This window comes from Leptosomus discolor, chromosome 7 (genome assembly GCF_034619465.1).
Source record: "Leptosomus discolor isolate bLepDis1 chromosome 7, bLepDis1.hap2, whole genome shotgun sequence".
Classification (NCBI taxonomy): domain Eukaryota; kingdom Metazoa; phylum Chordata; class Aves; order Leptosomiformes; family Leptosomidae; genus Leptosomus; species Leptosomus discolor.
The window spans coordinates 19,325,670-19,341,252 of record NC_141397.1 but is presented as its reverse complement, the minus strand read 5'-3'; the positions used below and the strand labels follow the sequence as shown (position 1 = coordinate 19,341,252).

Sequence of the window (15,583 nt, the reverse complement as noted above, 5' to 3'; positions counted from 1 at the left end):
GAAACACTATAATACTCTGTCATAAAAGTTAGTACCATAGATGGTGCTTTACACAAATCTGCAAAGCATATCATAAGCCAGTCCCTTTGCAATGCTGAAGTCTGGATGTTATGTAGATTCAGTCATTTACATTTTAATATTTGTGAATGATTATAGTGTAAATTAAACAGATCTCCGTCCATATTTTTCTTTTATCAGTGTTTGTTTACTTAGGATACATTGGAAAAGAGGTAGATGGGAATTAGAATACTGAATGGTGGTGTCTCAAAATTGTAATTACTTTGTGGTATCATGTGACTTGTCATTCCTCTAAAGTTGCATGCAGGGATTGGTTTTGTGCTATATATATATGCAGAGAAGTAAAGGAACATAATTCCAGTATTTATTATTCTGTGGCACAGTGACTGTGAAAATTACGATTATCAGCCATAAATGGATGTGACTATTCACTTCAGAAATTGGTTTATTGATATCTGGAACATTGCATTTACTTTCCAAAATAAACAAAACTGCTTCTGGTAAATGGTGGAAAAACACTTAGATTCTTTGTGAGCAGGAAGGGCAATCTCCAGGGAGAATGAGTCATGAAAACATTAGTGTAGTTGTAACTTACTGTTCTACAATTACAGTATTTTAATTGTTAGGATTTTTGATATCCAAATGGAAGCGTTCGTTATATTGCTTTTTTATCTTGGAGATGGACAGTCTGCTAAACTAAAAATCTTAACCCAAATCTATATTGGCTAGGTGTACTTTAGCCAGCTTTAGGTCATAAAACCAAGATGAACACAAGTTACAGATTAATCTTTTATTAACATCTTTATTTTTCTTTTATTAGTTTCATTTTATTAGCAGGCAAACTGTTGGTGCAATGGTAAAGTGTAGCCTCAGGACAGAATATTTGTAATCCTTTTGGGATGCTTCAGCCTGTGCATTTCTTGGCTCATTATTGGCACCGTGCATTACTAATTGTTGAAGAGCTTATGTCTTCCTTTCATCAGCCTTTTCACAGTCTTATTTATTGATTTATTTATTTGCAAACCAGAAAGTAGTAGGACCAAAGAAAACAAGATGTAATAGTTAGAGAGGCAGATCAGTCACACTAGCAGTGCTAGGGGGAAGAGGAGGGGATTAGGAATAAAGATCCATCAGTTACTGTCATTGCTTTGATTTCCTGGAAGAGTGACTTTAATGACGGTTGTAGTTTGGTGTGTAATTAGAGTGGTTTTAACTGTGGAAAACATCACTTAGGTTTTTAACAAAAATGGATTTTTTTTTTTTTTTTTTTAAATTAGCACAGCAGTGTGTCAGTGCAAAAGAGATGCTTGTCATTCCCAGTGTTTAATCTGAAGAAGTTCTGCAGAAGAGGAGTCAAGTATTTGGCTGGGACATAGGTGTTGACAATGTGTTGTAAAATTCAAAAGTGCCTAAGGGGCTGAGCATGTAATTCCTGGAGAGGCCTCTTCTGGCAGTGGCAGGAAGAAGCTGTCAGAAGGAATTAGCTGCCACTGCTGTCTCACTGGATGATGGAGCAGGCACAGTGCTTTGCTGTGGCATTGAGGAGTGGAGCCCCGCTTCAAAAGGTTTTGAGTGGTTGTAGAAACTGCCTCCTGCAGACATTCACCCGCACTTTTTGTGTGACTGCTTTTGCAAGGTGTAAATTGGAATTTTTTTACATTTATTCTGGGGCCTTGTCTAGGCAGGGTTTGTGGGTAGCCAGAGGTCCTGGTGCTGAGCTCATTTAGGGTTTGTATGTTACAGATGTCCTCTAAAGATAATCCCAAATTAGACGCTAGAGGACCTGTGTTGTGGGCTGGTGCAGTTTTCTGTCACGTTGGTTGGAGTTACTGGGTCAGTAGATGGATGAAAGGTATAAAGGGACAGAAAATGAAGAGGTGAGGAAAACTCGCTTATCGACCTGTAGCAGCTGTTCAAACCAATGTATTTGGCTCTGATATTTGACCCAGACTGTGCTATTTCAAGATTGCAAATCTTCTTGACTCAGTGAGCTGCACAGGGTCGATAACTATCTTGTGCTGAGAGGGGAAGGAGAGGACTCTAGGAGGGGCTCACTGACAGAGGTGATCTCTCCCTGGAGATCCCATAGCACTGTCATAGGGTAAGGCATGCAGCTGGATGTCAGGCACACCAGGTAGTGTGATGTAGTCAGCCCTTGCCAGGCTGTGAACTTGCATATGTAGAGATTTGAACTTACCCAGTGTCCTTGTAGCAGGACAGTCGTCTTGATCATCACCTGCTACTGAAACTACAGATGGGCTGTTCTTCCTGATTTTTCTCTCCTGCTTCACTGATTCCCAAACTCTATGCCTAAATAACCATCCACCAACAGTTTCTGTGAGCTGCCACATGCCTTTGCAAAACTTAATGAAAATGCGCTGTGGTCCCGCTGACTGTTCATTCTGTCTCAAGTAACAGTTTAGGAGTAGTTGATGTAGCCCAGTGAGTTGTGATATGAACTACAGCAAATCTTGAAGGGAAAAAAATCTAATCTGGATTAAGAGACTCCTAAAATGATGGGCATATCTATTTCTTGGACATGCGTGCATTGCTTACTTGTGATACGAAGCCAGGTAAAAAAATTGCAGCTAGCTAGCAGCTTTTGTACTAATAGTTCACTATCAAATTTATGACTCCCAAGCATCAGTGGGATTTGGAGAAAGGCATGTGGTGTTAGGTGAGATGATGAGAGAAAATGTGAGGTGTGAGTTGCAGTCAAGGTGTCTGTTGTGATCCATGGGTCAGCTGCAGATAGTTCACTGCAGTCTGAAACACTGTCTTGAGGAAAAATAGCACTGAATTGCCAAATAATATCAATGATATAGTTATTAACTTAGGATATATGTGCATTTCAATTTACTAACGTGTATCTCAAAGCATACGGGTTAAATTAGATTATTTTGGCAGATGTTTTTTCTGAAAGCTCCCTCTCCTAGAATTTCTTCTTGATTCTCTATTTAAACAAAAACAATCCATGGATTTTTATGTACTTACGTGATTTTTGTTACTTGCAGATCTTTAACTTCCCCACCAAAACAGTAAAACTTCACTTCTCACACGATTTTGTGTTCTTTCAAACAAAACTAATGGCTAAACTCATTGTTTTACATTGCTCCTGTTTATCTGAGTTTTAGGATCAGTTTAGCTATATGAATGTAGTAGTTGTGTATTTTTAATACCGTGATTGCAAGACACTAGAATGTTGGGGATTCTCAGAAGATTTCATTCTAAAACAGAGTAACTTTATTAAACTGGAAGATAAGTTGATTTTATGCTGGGAAAAAAAAAAAAGAAATAATCTTCTTCCTCTGCACCTTAAACTTAGAAGTCTTCTGATGCTAGTCAGTGTAAAAAAAGAAACATCAGCAAGTATATTTATATTCTGTTATTACATACTAGGGATAACCTTTTTCTGTGAAACTTCTATTTAAAAAAGGAAATTCAATCGCACCCAGTTACGTCTAAGCAATGCTTTTTCAAATGGAAGATGAATTAAAAACCTGGCAACCTTCTGTGCCCTTCTGACAACTTCCACCCCAGTGTCTTTTTTTTTTTTTTTTTTTTTTTTTGCGAGTCAAATCCAGTTTAAATGCAATTGTGAAATATCAGCCAGGATGGATAGCTTTTGAATAGTCTGATCCTACAGATGCTTATTATTATAATCCTATTAGTCATGGTAGTAAAGAATATATTCATTGCAAATACATCAGGCCATCATTCTTGGAAGCGTTTGTAAATATAAGTCCAGACCAGTGGAGTAATGCCTATTTCTATAAGTATAGCAGCTGTTTGCACACTGGGAGTGTGATAACCCGTTTTTTATCAAATGCTTCAAGAAGTCTGAAGTCTAGTTTAGTGTGGGGGTGGCAGAGTGATCCTGTAACTTACTTCACTTTTGCTCCGTGGCAGTGCCAGATAATCTGCCTTGTCATTTACAGTCAGTGTAGTGGTAACATGCCTAACTTTAATTCCAGTGCTAGTTGGAACCTGTCCACCTTGAATTGAAAGTCTTTTAATGAAATTTCCACAGATTTTCAAAGTTTGACCTGTAAGGGCTAAGAAGAGAGATTGTATCTAAGTCATATTTTGATGCACTTGCCAGCAGACTCAAGAGTAGTACCCTACATTGACAGTGACTGTCTTAGCAGTGTTGAAGGCTGCCATCATTACTCATGCAGGATTTGTAGGCGAGAGGAAATGGCATTTCACCCATCAGCCTGTATATTTACGTCACTTAAAGTGCTACTAAAGGTCACTCTCTGAAGTAGTTTGTGTTTCATGAAGAAAGAGTGACTGTGTTTCAGTTTTAATCTTATAGATGCAATCAACAGTTCAAATAGAAGGGAAAAGCTCTTTTATATTGCACTTTTATCCCATGCACTTCCCATGGTGCTCTAGTGCACATGAGCTTGACTGAGAATTGGCGTCCTGAAGGCCTGCAGGAAAACTCGGGTTTGAGGGCTGTGGAAAACAAACCAAGATGGCAACAATGACAAATGGTTAGATAAGAACAGAGAAAGTTCCTGAATGTTCAGACAGAGCACTGGAATAGGCTACCTGGAGAGGTTGTGGAGTTTCCTTCTCTGGAGACATTCAAAACCTGCCTGGATGTGTTCCTGTGTGATCTACTCTAGGTGGTCCTGCTCTGGCAGGGGGGTTGGACTAGATGATCTTTCGAGGTCCCTTCCAACCCCCAACATTCTGTGATTCTGTGATTTGATAGGTTGTATGTTAAGAGTATTCATACTGCAGATACTGTTGGAGATTTATTTCTAACCTTTTTTGCGTTTAGGGTTTATCCCAAGGTTACTCCAAAACTCTTTAAGCCTTGTTTTGTTTTAAATCCTAATGTTTAATTGGTGTGTGCATTGGCCTTGCCAAAATTGCAGCTCCTCTACTGTTGGAAACAGCACTGCACTGTTTGAGAAGTTCATCAGGTGAAAGCATTAAGATTTTTCTTCTTCCTTGCTGTTCACACTAGTTTGGTGAATTATAGGTCAATGGCTTCTTTAAAAAAATGTTTGTGTTGGCATCGTTATTACTCTGTCTGCAAAATCCTTACTATTCTTTCCTAAAAAGTATGGTTGTAAGAACTTAGCAGGATGTTAATATGTAGGAGTTTGAGGAGATTTTGTGAAGACCAATTTAAGGCAATCCAAGAAACAAAGGCAATAGCTACAGTGTTTCCAAGAAGATCGCTGCTGAGCCGTGCAGATGGTTCAGAAGGAATAAATCAGTCCTGAACGCAGTTTTAGGTTCGTGAGGAAAGTAGAAGAGCACAAGTCTATAGCCCAAATTGTAAATTACTTACTTGTGTAAAAGTTGCTAATATCAATATCCCATTGTCTGTTCTAGAGCATTTCATCCTCACGAAGCAGAAGCTCATCTCTCCTGCCGCCTGGGACAGTTAATTCTGCATCTCCTAGTGGCCAGAAACATATGAATCAAACTGGGCCAACTGTTGTAACCATCACACATCACAAATCACCTGCAGCTGCTCGAAGAGCAAAGAGCCAGCGTTCTGGTCAACTCCATGAAGTCAGAGAGGTAAGAGATAAAAATCTGCTGTTTTGCTCTAACTTCTAAATGCTTATTTTGCTTTAGAATAAGCAATCAAGTATGACAAGTTAACGTTTCTCTTTGTTTCCTACTTTATGTATGACTGCTTTGTTTTGATCCCCTTGCTGAGCAAAAGGTCGTCTTTAGCTCTGGTTCAGCTTGAATTCTGGTGTATACAGGCTTTTTTTATGCCAATGTTAAAATTAGTGTGTGCAGATGCTTAAATGAGGAAGTAGGTTGACTACAGCTCCCAGACTTTGCAGTGGTGCTGCATAGCTGGAGGAACATCTCTTTTAAGCTGCGTGCAGCAAAACCTTTCAGATTGGAAAGAGGGCCCTGAAGCATTGAAATATAACTAGAAAAAAAAAATTGAATCAATCTGATGAATGAATGTGAAAGAAGACACAGCTCCCCACGCTCAGCAGTTTGTTTCTATATGGCTATAGTCTTAGCTTGGTTGTTAGGTTTCTATTGCTGGCCTTGTGATGGAAGAATGCTTTGTCTGTATTAAACACACGAAAAGCAAACAAGACAGCATATTTTGTTCAAAGCATGTTTACCAGGGTTTAAGAAATATGACTCATATACTGATTTAAGTCTGTCTTCAAGACCACAGAAGTGGTACAGAGTTTTAAGCTTAAATAGTATGGCAGACTTTCACAGAACTCGCTTTCATCTTTCTTTCATCCCTTTATTTTTGCTTTGTCTGAATTTCTTGCTGTTCTCTAATAGTGCCTTTGTAGGTCCCCCTCCCACCAAAGAAACTCTTGGCAGCCTAGCTACTTTAAAGCATTCTTTTATCACATGGGTTTAAAATATCTACCCCAGTCCCTCAAGTTGCAATCTCAAGAGTCTGCTTTTAAGTTTATGCTGCCTAAAGGTTTTATGAATTGAGACCTTTCTTATTAAGAATTCGAATAAATTCTTAGTGTGTGCTTACAATGAAGACTCAAATTACACATCCTGATGAAAAAGGCTTGTTTTTGTTCTAGTGACATTAAAGGTGTGAAAACTTCCCTTGTATTCTCTATTGTATTAATAGTCATTCCTTGCTCTGAAGAGTGATCTGTCTGAATGTCCCCCACATTTTCTTTACATTATAGAAAACATACATCTGTTTGCTTTTCATGAGAATATGCCTGCCTACCAATCATCTCCCCCAAGTTGTTTCTACCTTACTGAATGTATTTGCTCTCCCAGGTTGAATTCAGAGTGCACCTTAAACCTATCAATAAAGTAAACAGTGGGAGCTGTTGCAGCTTTGTCAAATGAAGCTGGGTAAGGCTGAAGGGAATTTAAAAGAGAGAATTAGTATATATGCTAATCATAATAGGTTGGGAAGGGAAGAAGTCAACAGATCGCAAAGAACTACACTCGGGAGGGAAGAAACAAATACTAGTCTATAGTGAAACGGAGAACAAGTGGTTAGCTATCATCCCTGCAGAAAAGGCCTGGGGTTTCACAACTCGTTTGTTTGCAGTGTATTGCAATGTGATGTCATTCCAAAAAGGTAAATATTACATGACTTTAATCTGTAATAGTGGAATATAATTATTTTTGTCAATTTTGATGTGAGTGATACCTCAGCTGCAGCACCAAATCCTGTGAGAACAATTTAAAGGGCTGCAATAAAAAAAATCTTAGAATTAAACATATGGTAATGATTGAAGGTTAAAAGAAATGAGTGTTTTTCAGGGAAGGGAAATAGTACTGAGATAAACAATGCATAAGAAAATTTTTTAAGGAGGTGTGTGAACTTTACCTTTCTGTATATTGGATTTTTTTTTTTGATGTGCTGCTGCTTAAAGAAAAGTGTATCAGTGGAAAAAATCAGTCCTGCCCTCTTCCCCAGTCTCACGTAAAAAGTGTTTGCTTGGGTGATCTTACTTCTATTTTGTGAAAGGATAAGTCTTTTTTTTCCAGGTTAAGGAAGCAGACAAGTTTCATTTCAATGGCATGCTCTGTGCATTTCCTTCTCCCTCCTTTTCCAGAGTGGATACAATAATCTTGGGTACATGTTGACTGCCTGTTTTTTCAGGGAATATTCTTGTTCCTCATATGAATCGATGGCAACTTTTAGGTCTACCCTCCGTTGTTAAATTTATGAATGAAGAGGTGGGTCCAGAGGCCGTCACAAAAGTGCACTTAAATCTGCCCTAGTCCTTTTTTTAATCTGAAGTGAGGAGAAATAGGAACTAAAAGCACAATAAGAGAGAGTTAATCCCCTCTTCAACACCTAAAACTTTGCTTTTTATTTGGAAGTTGGTATGATTTGGATGAAGGGAAGAGACCGCAAAAGGATTATAGATCTGTGTTAGTGTTCCCCTTACAGAATGAAGTCATTGAAGCTTTTGACATGCAAATAAGCTTTTTTTTATTATTATTATTATTGTACTGTAAATAAGACTGTGTTAACTATCTTGTAAAATACAGTAGTTGAATCCGTGGAAAGAGTTGATATGTTTCTGGAAAATGAGAAGCAGCATGTGTGTTTTAAATTTTAAAACCAGTGGTATGGTAATACTACAATATTATAGATGAGATCTGTGAAAAACAGGAATGCTACAAAAGGAGCATCCTTCAGTTGGGACATACAGTCTTCACTGGCTTGGGCAATGTCCCTGGGAAGTGCTGAACTTGAATTGCTACTCGGTTCTGGACCAGTTTGTCTTGATTTAGCCATGTTACTTGGAAACCGTAAAGTGTATCTACATGTTGCAAATAGGACAAAATGTATGCCTGTATTTGACATAATGCAATATTTGGTAATACTTGGTTGTTCTTTTTTCCTTTTTTTTTCCCTTTCATAGTAAGAATATAGAACACATTATTTCCTTCTGTTGTTTGTTCTGTCTGATTTAATTTTTTTTTTTCTGACAGTGTAGAGAATTTTAGTGTAAAACAGATTATAGCAAAGAGGTCTATTTAGCACCAAATTGACGTGCAGAATTCTTATAAAGGTAGTAAAAGTAACTGCGTAGTTCTCCAAAATGACACATATAACAAGTGTTTCTGCTGTGAAATTGAACTTTACCTTTTTTCAAAATTTTAGTGAGTTAAAATTGAGCATAAACGTGGAGCTTGTGACTGCTATAAAAACTTCTAATATTCAAGCCACTTTTGTATAGCATCAGATCGAAAAGGAGCTTAGGAGCACTACTTTTAATCAGAATGTAATTTTTTAATTTAATATAATATTGTTCTCTTAAATCTGTTTTTTGCTCATATTAACTTGATGTTAATAGTCCAGTCTGTACTGATTCATGGAATGTTTTGTGAAAACTAAAATTTACCATACGTTAATTTGGGAGAACTGATCTGCTACGTGTTGCATTTTATGCAGAATTAGTTGAGATCCTACCTCTTTATTTGGGCTATAACTTACCATTAACGAGGTGCTTTCAACTGATTTTTTTAAGCAAGTGATTTTCTGATAACCTAAGTGTATGTGGTCTTGAAATTGAATTCTGTTTTTTAAAATGTTCATCTTATTAACCTTTTAGCAATTTGTGATATAGAGTCATGCTTGCAGAATTCTTTATTGCCGGTGGTTAAAATTAGCCAGAACATAAAACCAAGTGGCCATATCACAGTTCATATTAAATTTTAGCTGTCACTGAACTAAATAATAGTGTCACACTTCATCTTGGAATGGCGTTTATTGTGGCTGAGAACCTCAGACTATTGTACGACATCTGCCAGTGTTACCATTGTTGTTAAAGAACTAAGAATTGCAGTATGTGAACATTTTGTAGTAACTTATATTAATTATTTACAGAAGTTTAGAGAAATTAAATGGAGTTAACAAAGAATTCCAAAGAAATATTTTTTCCCCATTATTTAAAAAAATTGATAGAGGATTTTCTGATCCCTTTGAAATCTGGCATTTGTTGCAACTTTTGAAACTCTACAGTGATCTAGTCATCAGCATATGTTTCTGGATATCTGGTACAGTGAGAGCCAGATTTCGTGGGGCCTCCACCAGTGTGACATCTATTTTATGTGTCAGTGAGCAGTTCCAGAATTTGGAAAGGACTGCTTTTTGGTAAGGTGGCAGTCCTACTGCTTTTTGCATGTCCTTTGCCATATATAAATGTGGCTACTGTTTGATTCCTTCAGGAATTCTGCAGCTAGCTGATAATTCTTTGCTTCTTCCCCTACAATATAGGAAAATTTAGGAGTTGCACCTAGGGCTTCATGCAGTGAGGTTTGCCTCCTGCGATTTTGTGGGGCTGCAGTTGTCCAATTGTAAGGGTTACTAGCAGAAAGAGATGATTCTAAAGCACTTCAGGGATTTTCAAGCGAGAAATGTCTTCAGGTCACTGTAATATTTGGATAGCAAAATTAGGAAGTGTGATTAGCTACTGTTAGCAAAAGGATGCTGTTGTCCGTGGAGAACTGTTCTGTTATAGAATTACAGCACTGCATAGGCAGCATTGTAGGGGAAGAAGCAGGTGCACTACTTAAAGCACTTGGGGAAGCATTCACATTTGCAGGACTTTCATGTATGTGAACACACAAAGACATACACTGAACCGTGAGTATGTTGATGGTAAAACTTTGTAGTCAGTGTTTAAGCTGGTAGTAGGGGAAAAACTGATGATTTTTATTCCATGCCAAATTTTATTTTTCAGCTATGAAGAAGTCAAGTTTTACTTTTTATTTCAGTCCTTTTATCCTCCTTTTGTTTCTCTGGAACTATGTACAGAAAAAGGTCAATGGATAAGATCTAATGCCAGTTCTAGCAAAAGAATTCTGTGACTCTTGATGTTTGGCATAGCGTTGGGGTTGTGTGAGGTTGTGTGGTAAGGGCACGTGTGAAAAAATTGATTTGGATCCTTTAACAGGACATCATGCATAAACAGTGTGAAGTGTGCACAAAGAACACTTTAAAAAATCCTGCTAATAATTGAAGCATTTTTCAAAGTGTGTATATAATTTTCTTTAGTTTGGTAAACTTCTGTGTAAGTAGGTAGAAGTGCTATGTGTTAGATCTGTTATTTCATTGGCAGTTCTGATCTTGATTTTGGAGTGTGGGAAGATGATCACTAGCTTTGTGACAAAGATGACCTTCAGGACTGCATGGCTAATAAATCAAATATTTGCTTTTAGAAGATGAAAATGGTCTCATCTTGTTCACCTAACTAAAAAGTGAGGATGTAGGATGGACTGCTAAACTATGTTAAGGCCAGTCTTTCTGGCTTAGTAATGTGTAGGTGCTTTATCAGGGAGAGGCTTGATAACCATGGACTGTTGCTGCAATAGTGCTGCTGGAGTCCATGCTGCTGTGCCTTTTCTAGGCAAGTTTAAAACTAGTTACCTAAAATCATGTCTGTTTTTCCTTCTAGACGTGTTTTAGTATAAAAGGTAGCTTTGTGGTATTTTCTTTGTGGCAGTTTGTGGTTGATTCTTTTAAGTAGAGTCTTTCTGCACTTCAAAACTAATATATGTATATATATATATATACACACACACACACTCTAGATTTCTCAGTTGGACTGACGAGGGATTTTCATCTTGGTAGTTTATAGATACAGCAGAAAGTGTTTATAGCATTTCACTTTTGAAATCTAAGTATCCTGTTTTCTGTTCATTTGGACAACTAATATGGTGGTACAGTGAGTGGTGATTTTGGAAGGAGAAGGGGAAGAACAGAGAAGAGGAACCTTTGTTAGTTATAGAACTTCAGTTTTTCTGGGCTTGTACTTAACATACCTTCCTCACACTGAGTACTATACATGATAAAGGTAGAGAGTCATCATTTTGATCATCTTTAATCAAGTGTATCATATCATATACAAAATAGGTAGTCTGTAACTATAGATGGATGCTTGTCAGAAAATGAGATACGTTGCTTAATAGATTACATCTTAACACCGCTACATCTATGCTTTCTATGTATTGTATATATATATTGTATGTATTGTATGTATTTAATTTGTGTGCAAAATGATTGTCAGAAATTTTTAATTTTAATTAGCAGGGTCTGGAAAACAGGGACTAATGTCTCCACTCTAAAACAGATAATGAAAAAGTGCTTGCAAAAAACCCAACCCAAACCCATAGCTGTTTCTCAGAAATCAACAATTTCTTCTTGGCTATCAGTAGTGAAGAAGAGGCAGCAGAAAACCTTTGAGTCAGTTCTGTGTACACTGAAGTTAATAGAAAGTGAATGAGGCCTTGATTCTTAATTCAGCTGTTGATATTTATTTGGCATAGAATGTGCTTGTGTAAGTTATAATACAGCTACTACTATTCAGTTGTGCTTAGAAACACTTTTTGAATTAAGAAGTATGGTAATACAAATATGTGTTACAGGTGGGTTTAACACCTTAGTTGCAAGTGAGCTGGCTGATACTGAAAGGGTTGCTTCCAGCTGTGTTTTAAAAGCAGGTATTATAATTTGTTTAGGGGAATTAGACCTGTAACAGTATAAACCAATTTCAGACTTAACATGTGATCTATGAGAGCTGAATGGTGCAGATGTTATTGGCGCACTTTCTTCTGAATTGATAATTGCTCCAGTTCTAGAAGTGTGTGTGCCTTATGCAGTATGAAAGTACCGGTGCAAGCATGCAGAAATGTTCTTCTGGCTGTTCAGCAATGTTATTGCATGTGATTGGCTGCTATCCATATCCTTATAGACAAAAAGCGAATTTACAGCTTATAGAACAGATGGAATTATTTGGTATCTTCTGTGGCAGTTTCTTTGGAGGCTATTTGACTTGTCTGTAGAAGTCTCATCTCCTACATATCTTTATTCTACCTGAAGTTGGTCATGCAAAGATCACTAAAAACAATCTCCTCAGGGGATAAATGGGATGCGTACATCTCTGGCAGTGCCAGTCTAGTACCTTCCTAACGAGTAAATCTGCATGTGCTTAGAAAAATTATTCAGTAAGTAGCATTAACTGTCTCACTTTGGGGATGAGGAAATATAAATTGTTCTAATACTATAAACCAATAATTATTAAATCACATAAACATGAGTTGAATACTCTTGTGTTCTCTGAATCTTTACCTTGCCTTTGCAGTGTCTTTGAGGTCGCTCAGAGCGCATGTAAGTCACACCTTCCTAAACTACACTTTGTTCTGCGCATTTGATTTTTGTATTCATGCAAAGGTTGAGTCATCCTGGATTTCAGATACCCAGGCAGGGAGAATTAAGGTTGCTATGGGAATCATAGAGCAAATGTTCCACTAAAATTACACCATTTGTCCATGCAGGTTATGTCTAGAGTGAACCTGGTTCATTCTTTCTGATTGTTTGGGTTTTTTCTCCCCTCCAAATCTGAAAAATAGAAACGATGCAAACATGACTGCTTTTAATTGATTTTTTTTTTCAGCCTGTAGTTATTAGTAATTGAGTGTGTACAAAGACAATAATATTCAATCATTTAATAAATGGCAATTTATAAATTAGGGATAGTACAGTGCGTATGATACATTCAGAGACTGCTGCAGCATTTATTTTCTTAAGCAATTGCAGAGAAGCTAAGAATTCTTTTTACAGTTATTAAACTGTTTCCTTAAATTTTAAGTAAATGGTAGGTTCCTGAAGGAGCCACCTGCCATCCCAGGTTTACTTGGACTTGCAAGCTCCTTCCTCTGAGAAGTCAGATTTGAAGGGAATTCAGTCTCCAGCTTTTGTATGCCTTCAAAACTGGGATTAAATTTCGTGTTCAAAATTAAATTAATTTTGAATTCAACTGTTTTATAAATAAATATATAAAAACCAGTATAGCATATCATACACCTACACTTTTGAAAGCTACATGGCTGTTTCCTTCCACAGTTAAAGCACAAATACTGCAGCAGTTTCAATTTAGAGTTGACAGTTTGAAAATGAAGCTTTAAAGAAAGCATACTTCAGTAAATCTCTTCTCAGATTAGAGTATCACATCTCATGGCTGCTTGTTTAGTGGTCTTGCTTTCGGTGTGGGTTTCTGGGTGGCTGGCTGATGCAGCAGTGATCTTCATAGCAAACCCTGAATGCAACATGGTAGTTTTGCACTGTTTTGCACAAGTTTGCACTGTTTATAATGTAAATTATGGCTTCCGAGATACATGGGCTAATTTGTTAACCCACACTTACATGCTGTTTTTATTAAATTAAATAGAAGATATTTTTGAATCTTCTCAGAGGTAGTAGATGACAGTGTAATATTAGGTGGCTCGCCAAGTTTCAAATATCAAGCACAGAACTTAATGTAAATGCTCTCAAAGAGAAAGTAACCATAGAAATGGCTCATGTATTTTAAGTGTACTGTTCTGTTTACATTATTATGCACTTCTATTGAGGGACTTAGAATCTTCAACTCCTTGTGTAACACCCAAAATGCTGCATGCTACACTAAAAAATGCAGGAAACATTTAGATTTTTACAAGTGGGAATAGTAAACACTATAGTGCTCATCAGTTATTTAACAAAGACCTGATCTCTAGCAGCTTTTGCTACATGTTCTTACTGTGATCTCCAACATCTCTAATGCTCAGCTTGCCGGTTCCGAATGCTTTAGAAACTTTGTGTGTGTTACACAGATGCTTTTAAGCAGCTGCTTATCTGCTTCTTAATTGCAATTCTCATTTCTGACAATATGCTTTTAAAATATGGCTAATAACATGGTGGCTAGCAACATTTCATCCAACAAGCTAAACTGAACTGTATCTGCCTGAATTTGACATATACTTTAAAGTAGCTTTGTATTACAGTTACTGTGATTAATTATTTTTATTATGGGTCATGTGTTTGTCTCTGGCTCAGGAAACAGTCTTATGTTCTTGCACATACTGCTTAGCATGTTCTTCTGGTGATGTCTACTGTGTTCTGGGATGACTGGGATGCAGTTTTTCTCACAGAGATGCCCAGTTACCCAATTGCGGTTTTGTTGGTGGGTCTAGGCTGGCAGACACGAAACATTAATTTCTAGAAAAGTTGCTGTATAAATAAATTTCAGCCACATTACAGTATGTCATAAATTGGCTACTCAAAATCATGGTAGTATATGTTGAATCACTTCTGTGCTGTGAAGTTAAAGATGCCAACTTAAACCAGTTGACTCTCAGCTTTGGGACATGGGGAGAAGTCAAAAGGGGTGGATTTGGAGTGTGTTGTCACAATAGCCTTGATAATAGTGACAGTTTACTTACTTTTCAGAAAACGTGAGATGAATTTGACTGTAAGATGGTGAAGTAATACTTACTTTGATTAAAATTGAAGACCATTCCAGTGTATACTGAACGCTTGAGAGTTGTTTAAATGACAGAAATAAAACTTTATTTTACATTTGGACACTACAAGTTAGGTGACTAACTGGGAGGGGGGTGAAAGGAAGTATAAACAGTGTTGGGAAAGGTAAGAAGCACTGGAAGTGTCCGTCAGAAATTTGGTTAAGTATTGTATAGGATATTTGACTATTCTGAATAGCTGTATGTGTGTTAATATATTCCCAGGTAGAATGGAATACTTAAAAAAATAATAAAAAAGGAATTAAAGAAGATTCAGAGTTACATTTTCTAGCACCATGTTCTGAGAGAAACTTCCTCATCCTTGAAGCTGTGCATGTTGAAATGTGTAATTTATGTTCCAGTACAACATGGCCTTTTGTTGCACTGATTTCACTCAAATCAAAAAAAACCAGGTTTTATCAATAGTGCACTATATCATGGTAAACTAATAGAATTTTCCTGTGATTTTTGATGTTGACTTAATGACCACCAGCAACCTTTTAGGTGCTTTTTTGAATGCTTAAAATTCACAAATGTGCCTTAATTGCCAATAATCAAAATATGCCTTCCAGCTCTGTGCTATAGCTATTAACTTCACCAAAGTGATCCTGCTGAAATGAGTAAGAAAAACTGCTACTCAAAAGAGCCTGTAGACTAACATCTGCTTATGAGCAACGTTTAATCACTAAAACTAATGACTTTGCTTGCAAATTTTGAGGTAATTTTTGTAGTAAAATTGCATAAGAATAATTTCCACAAGGTGTTTTTTATAAACTGT

The 15,583-nt window shown here is 37.0% G+C and overlaps 1 protein-coding gene across 3 annotated transcripts in view; it reads left to right on the top strand.

Annotated features, from left to right (window-relative positions):
• OSBPL10 (oxysterol binding protein like 10) overlaps positions 1–15,583 on the top strand; it is a 115,943-nt gene that overhangs the window by 42,257 nt on the left and 58,103 nt on the right. For 2 of the 3 annotated variants that reach the window (XM_086467975.1, XM_086467973.1), the window contains exon 4: positions 5,374–5,565. The exons of the other annotated variant lie outside the window; for it this stretch is intronic. In XM_086467975.1, the coding sequence (XP_086324101.1) occupies positions 5,374–5,565 (192 nt within the window). The remainder of the gene's footprint in view (positions 1–5,373; positions 5,566–15,583) is intronic. 3 annotated transcript variants of the gene reach the window in all.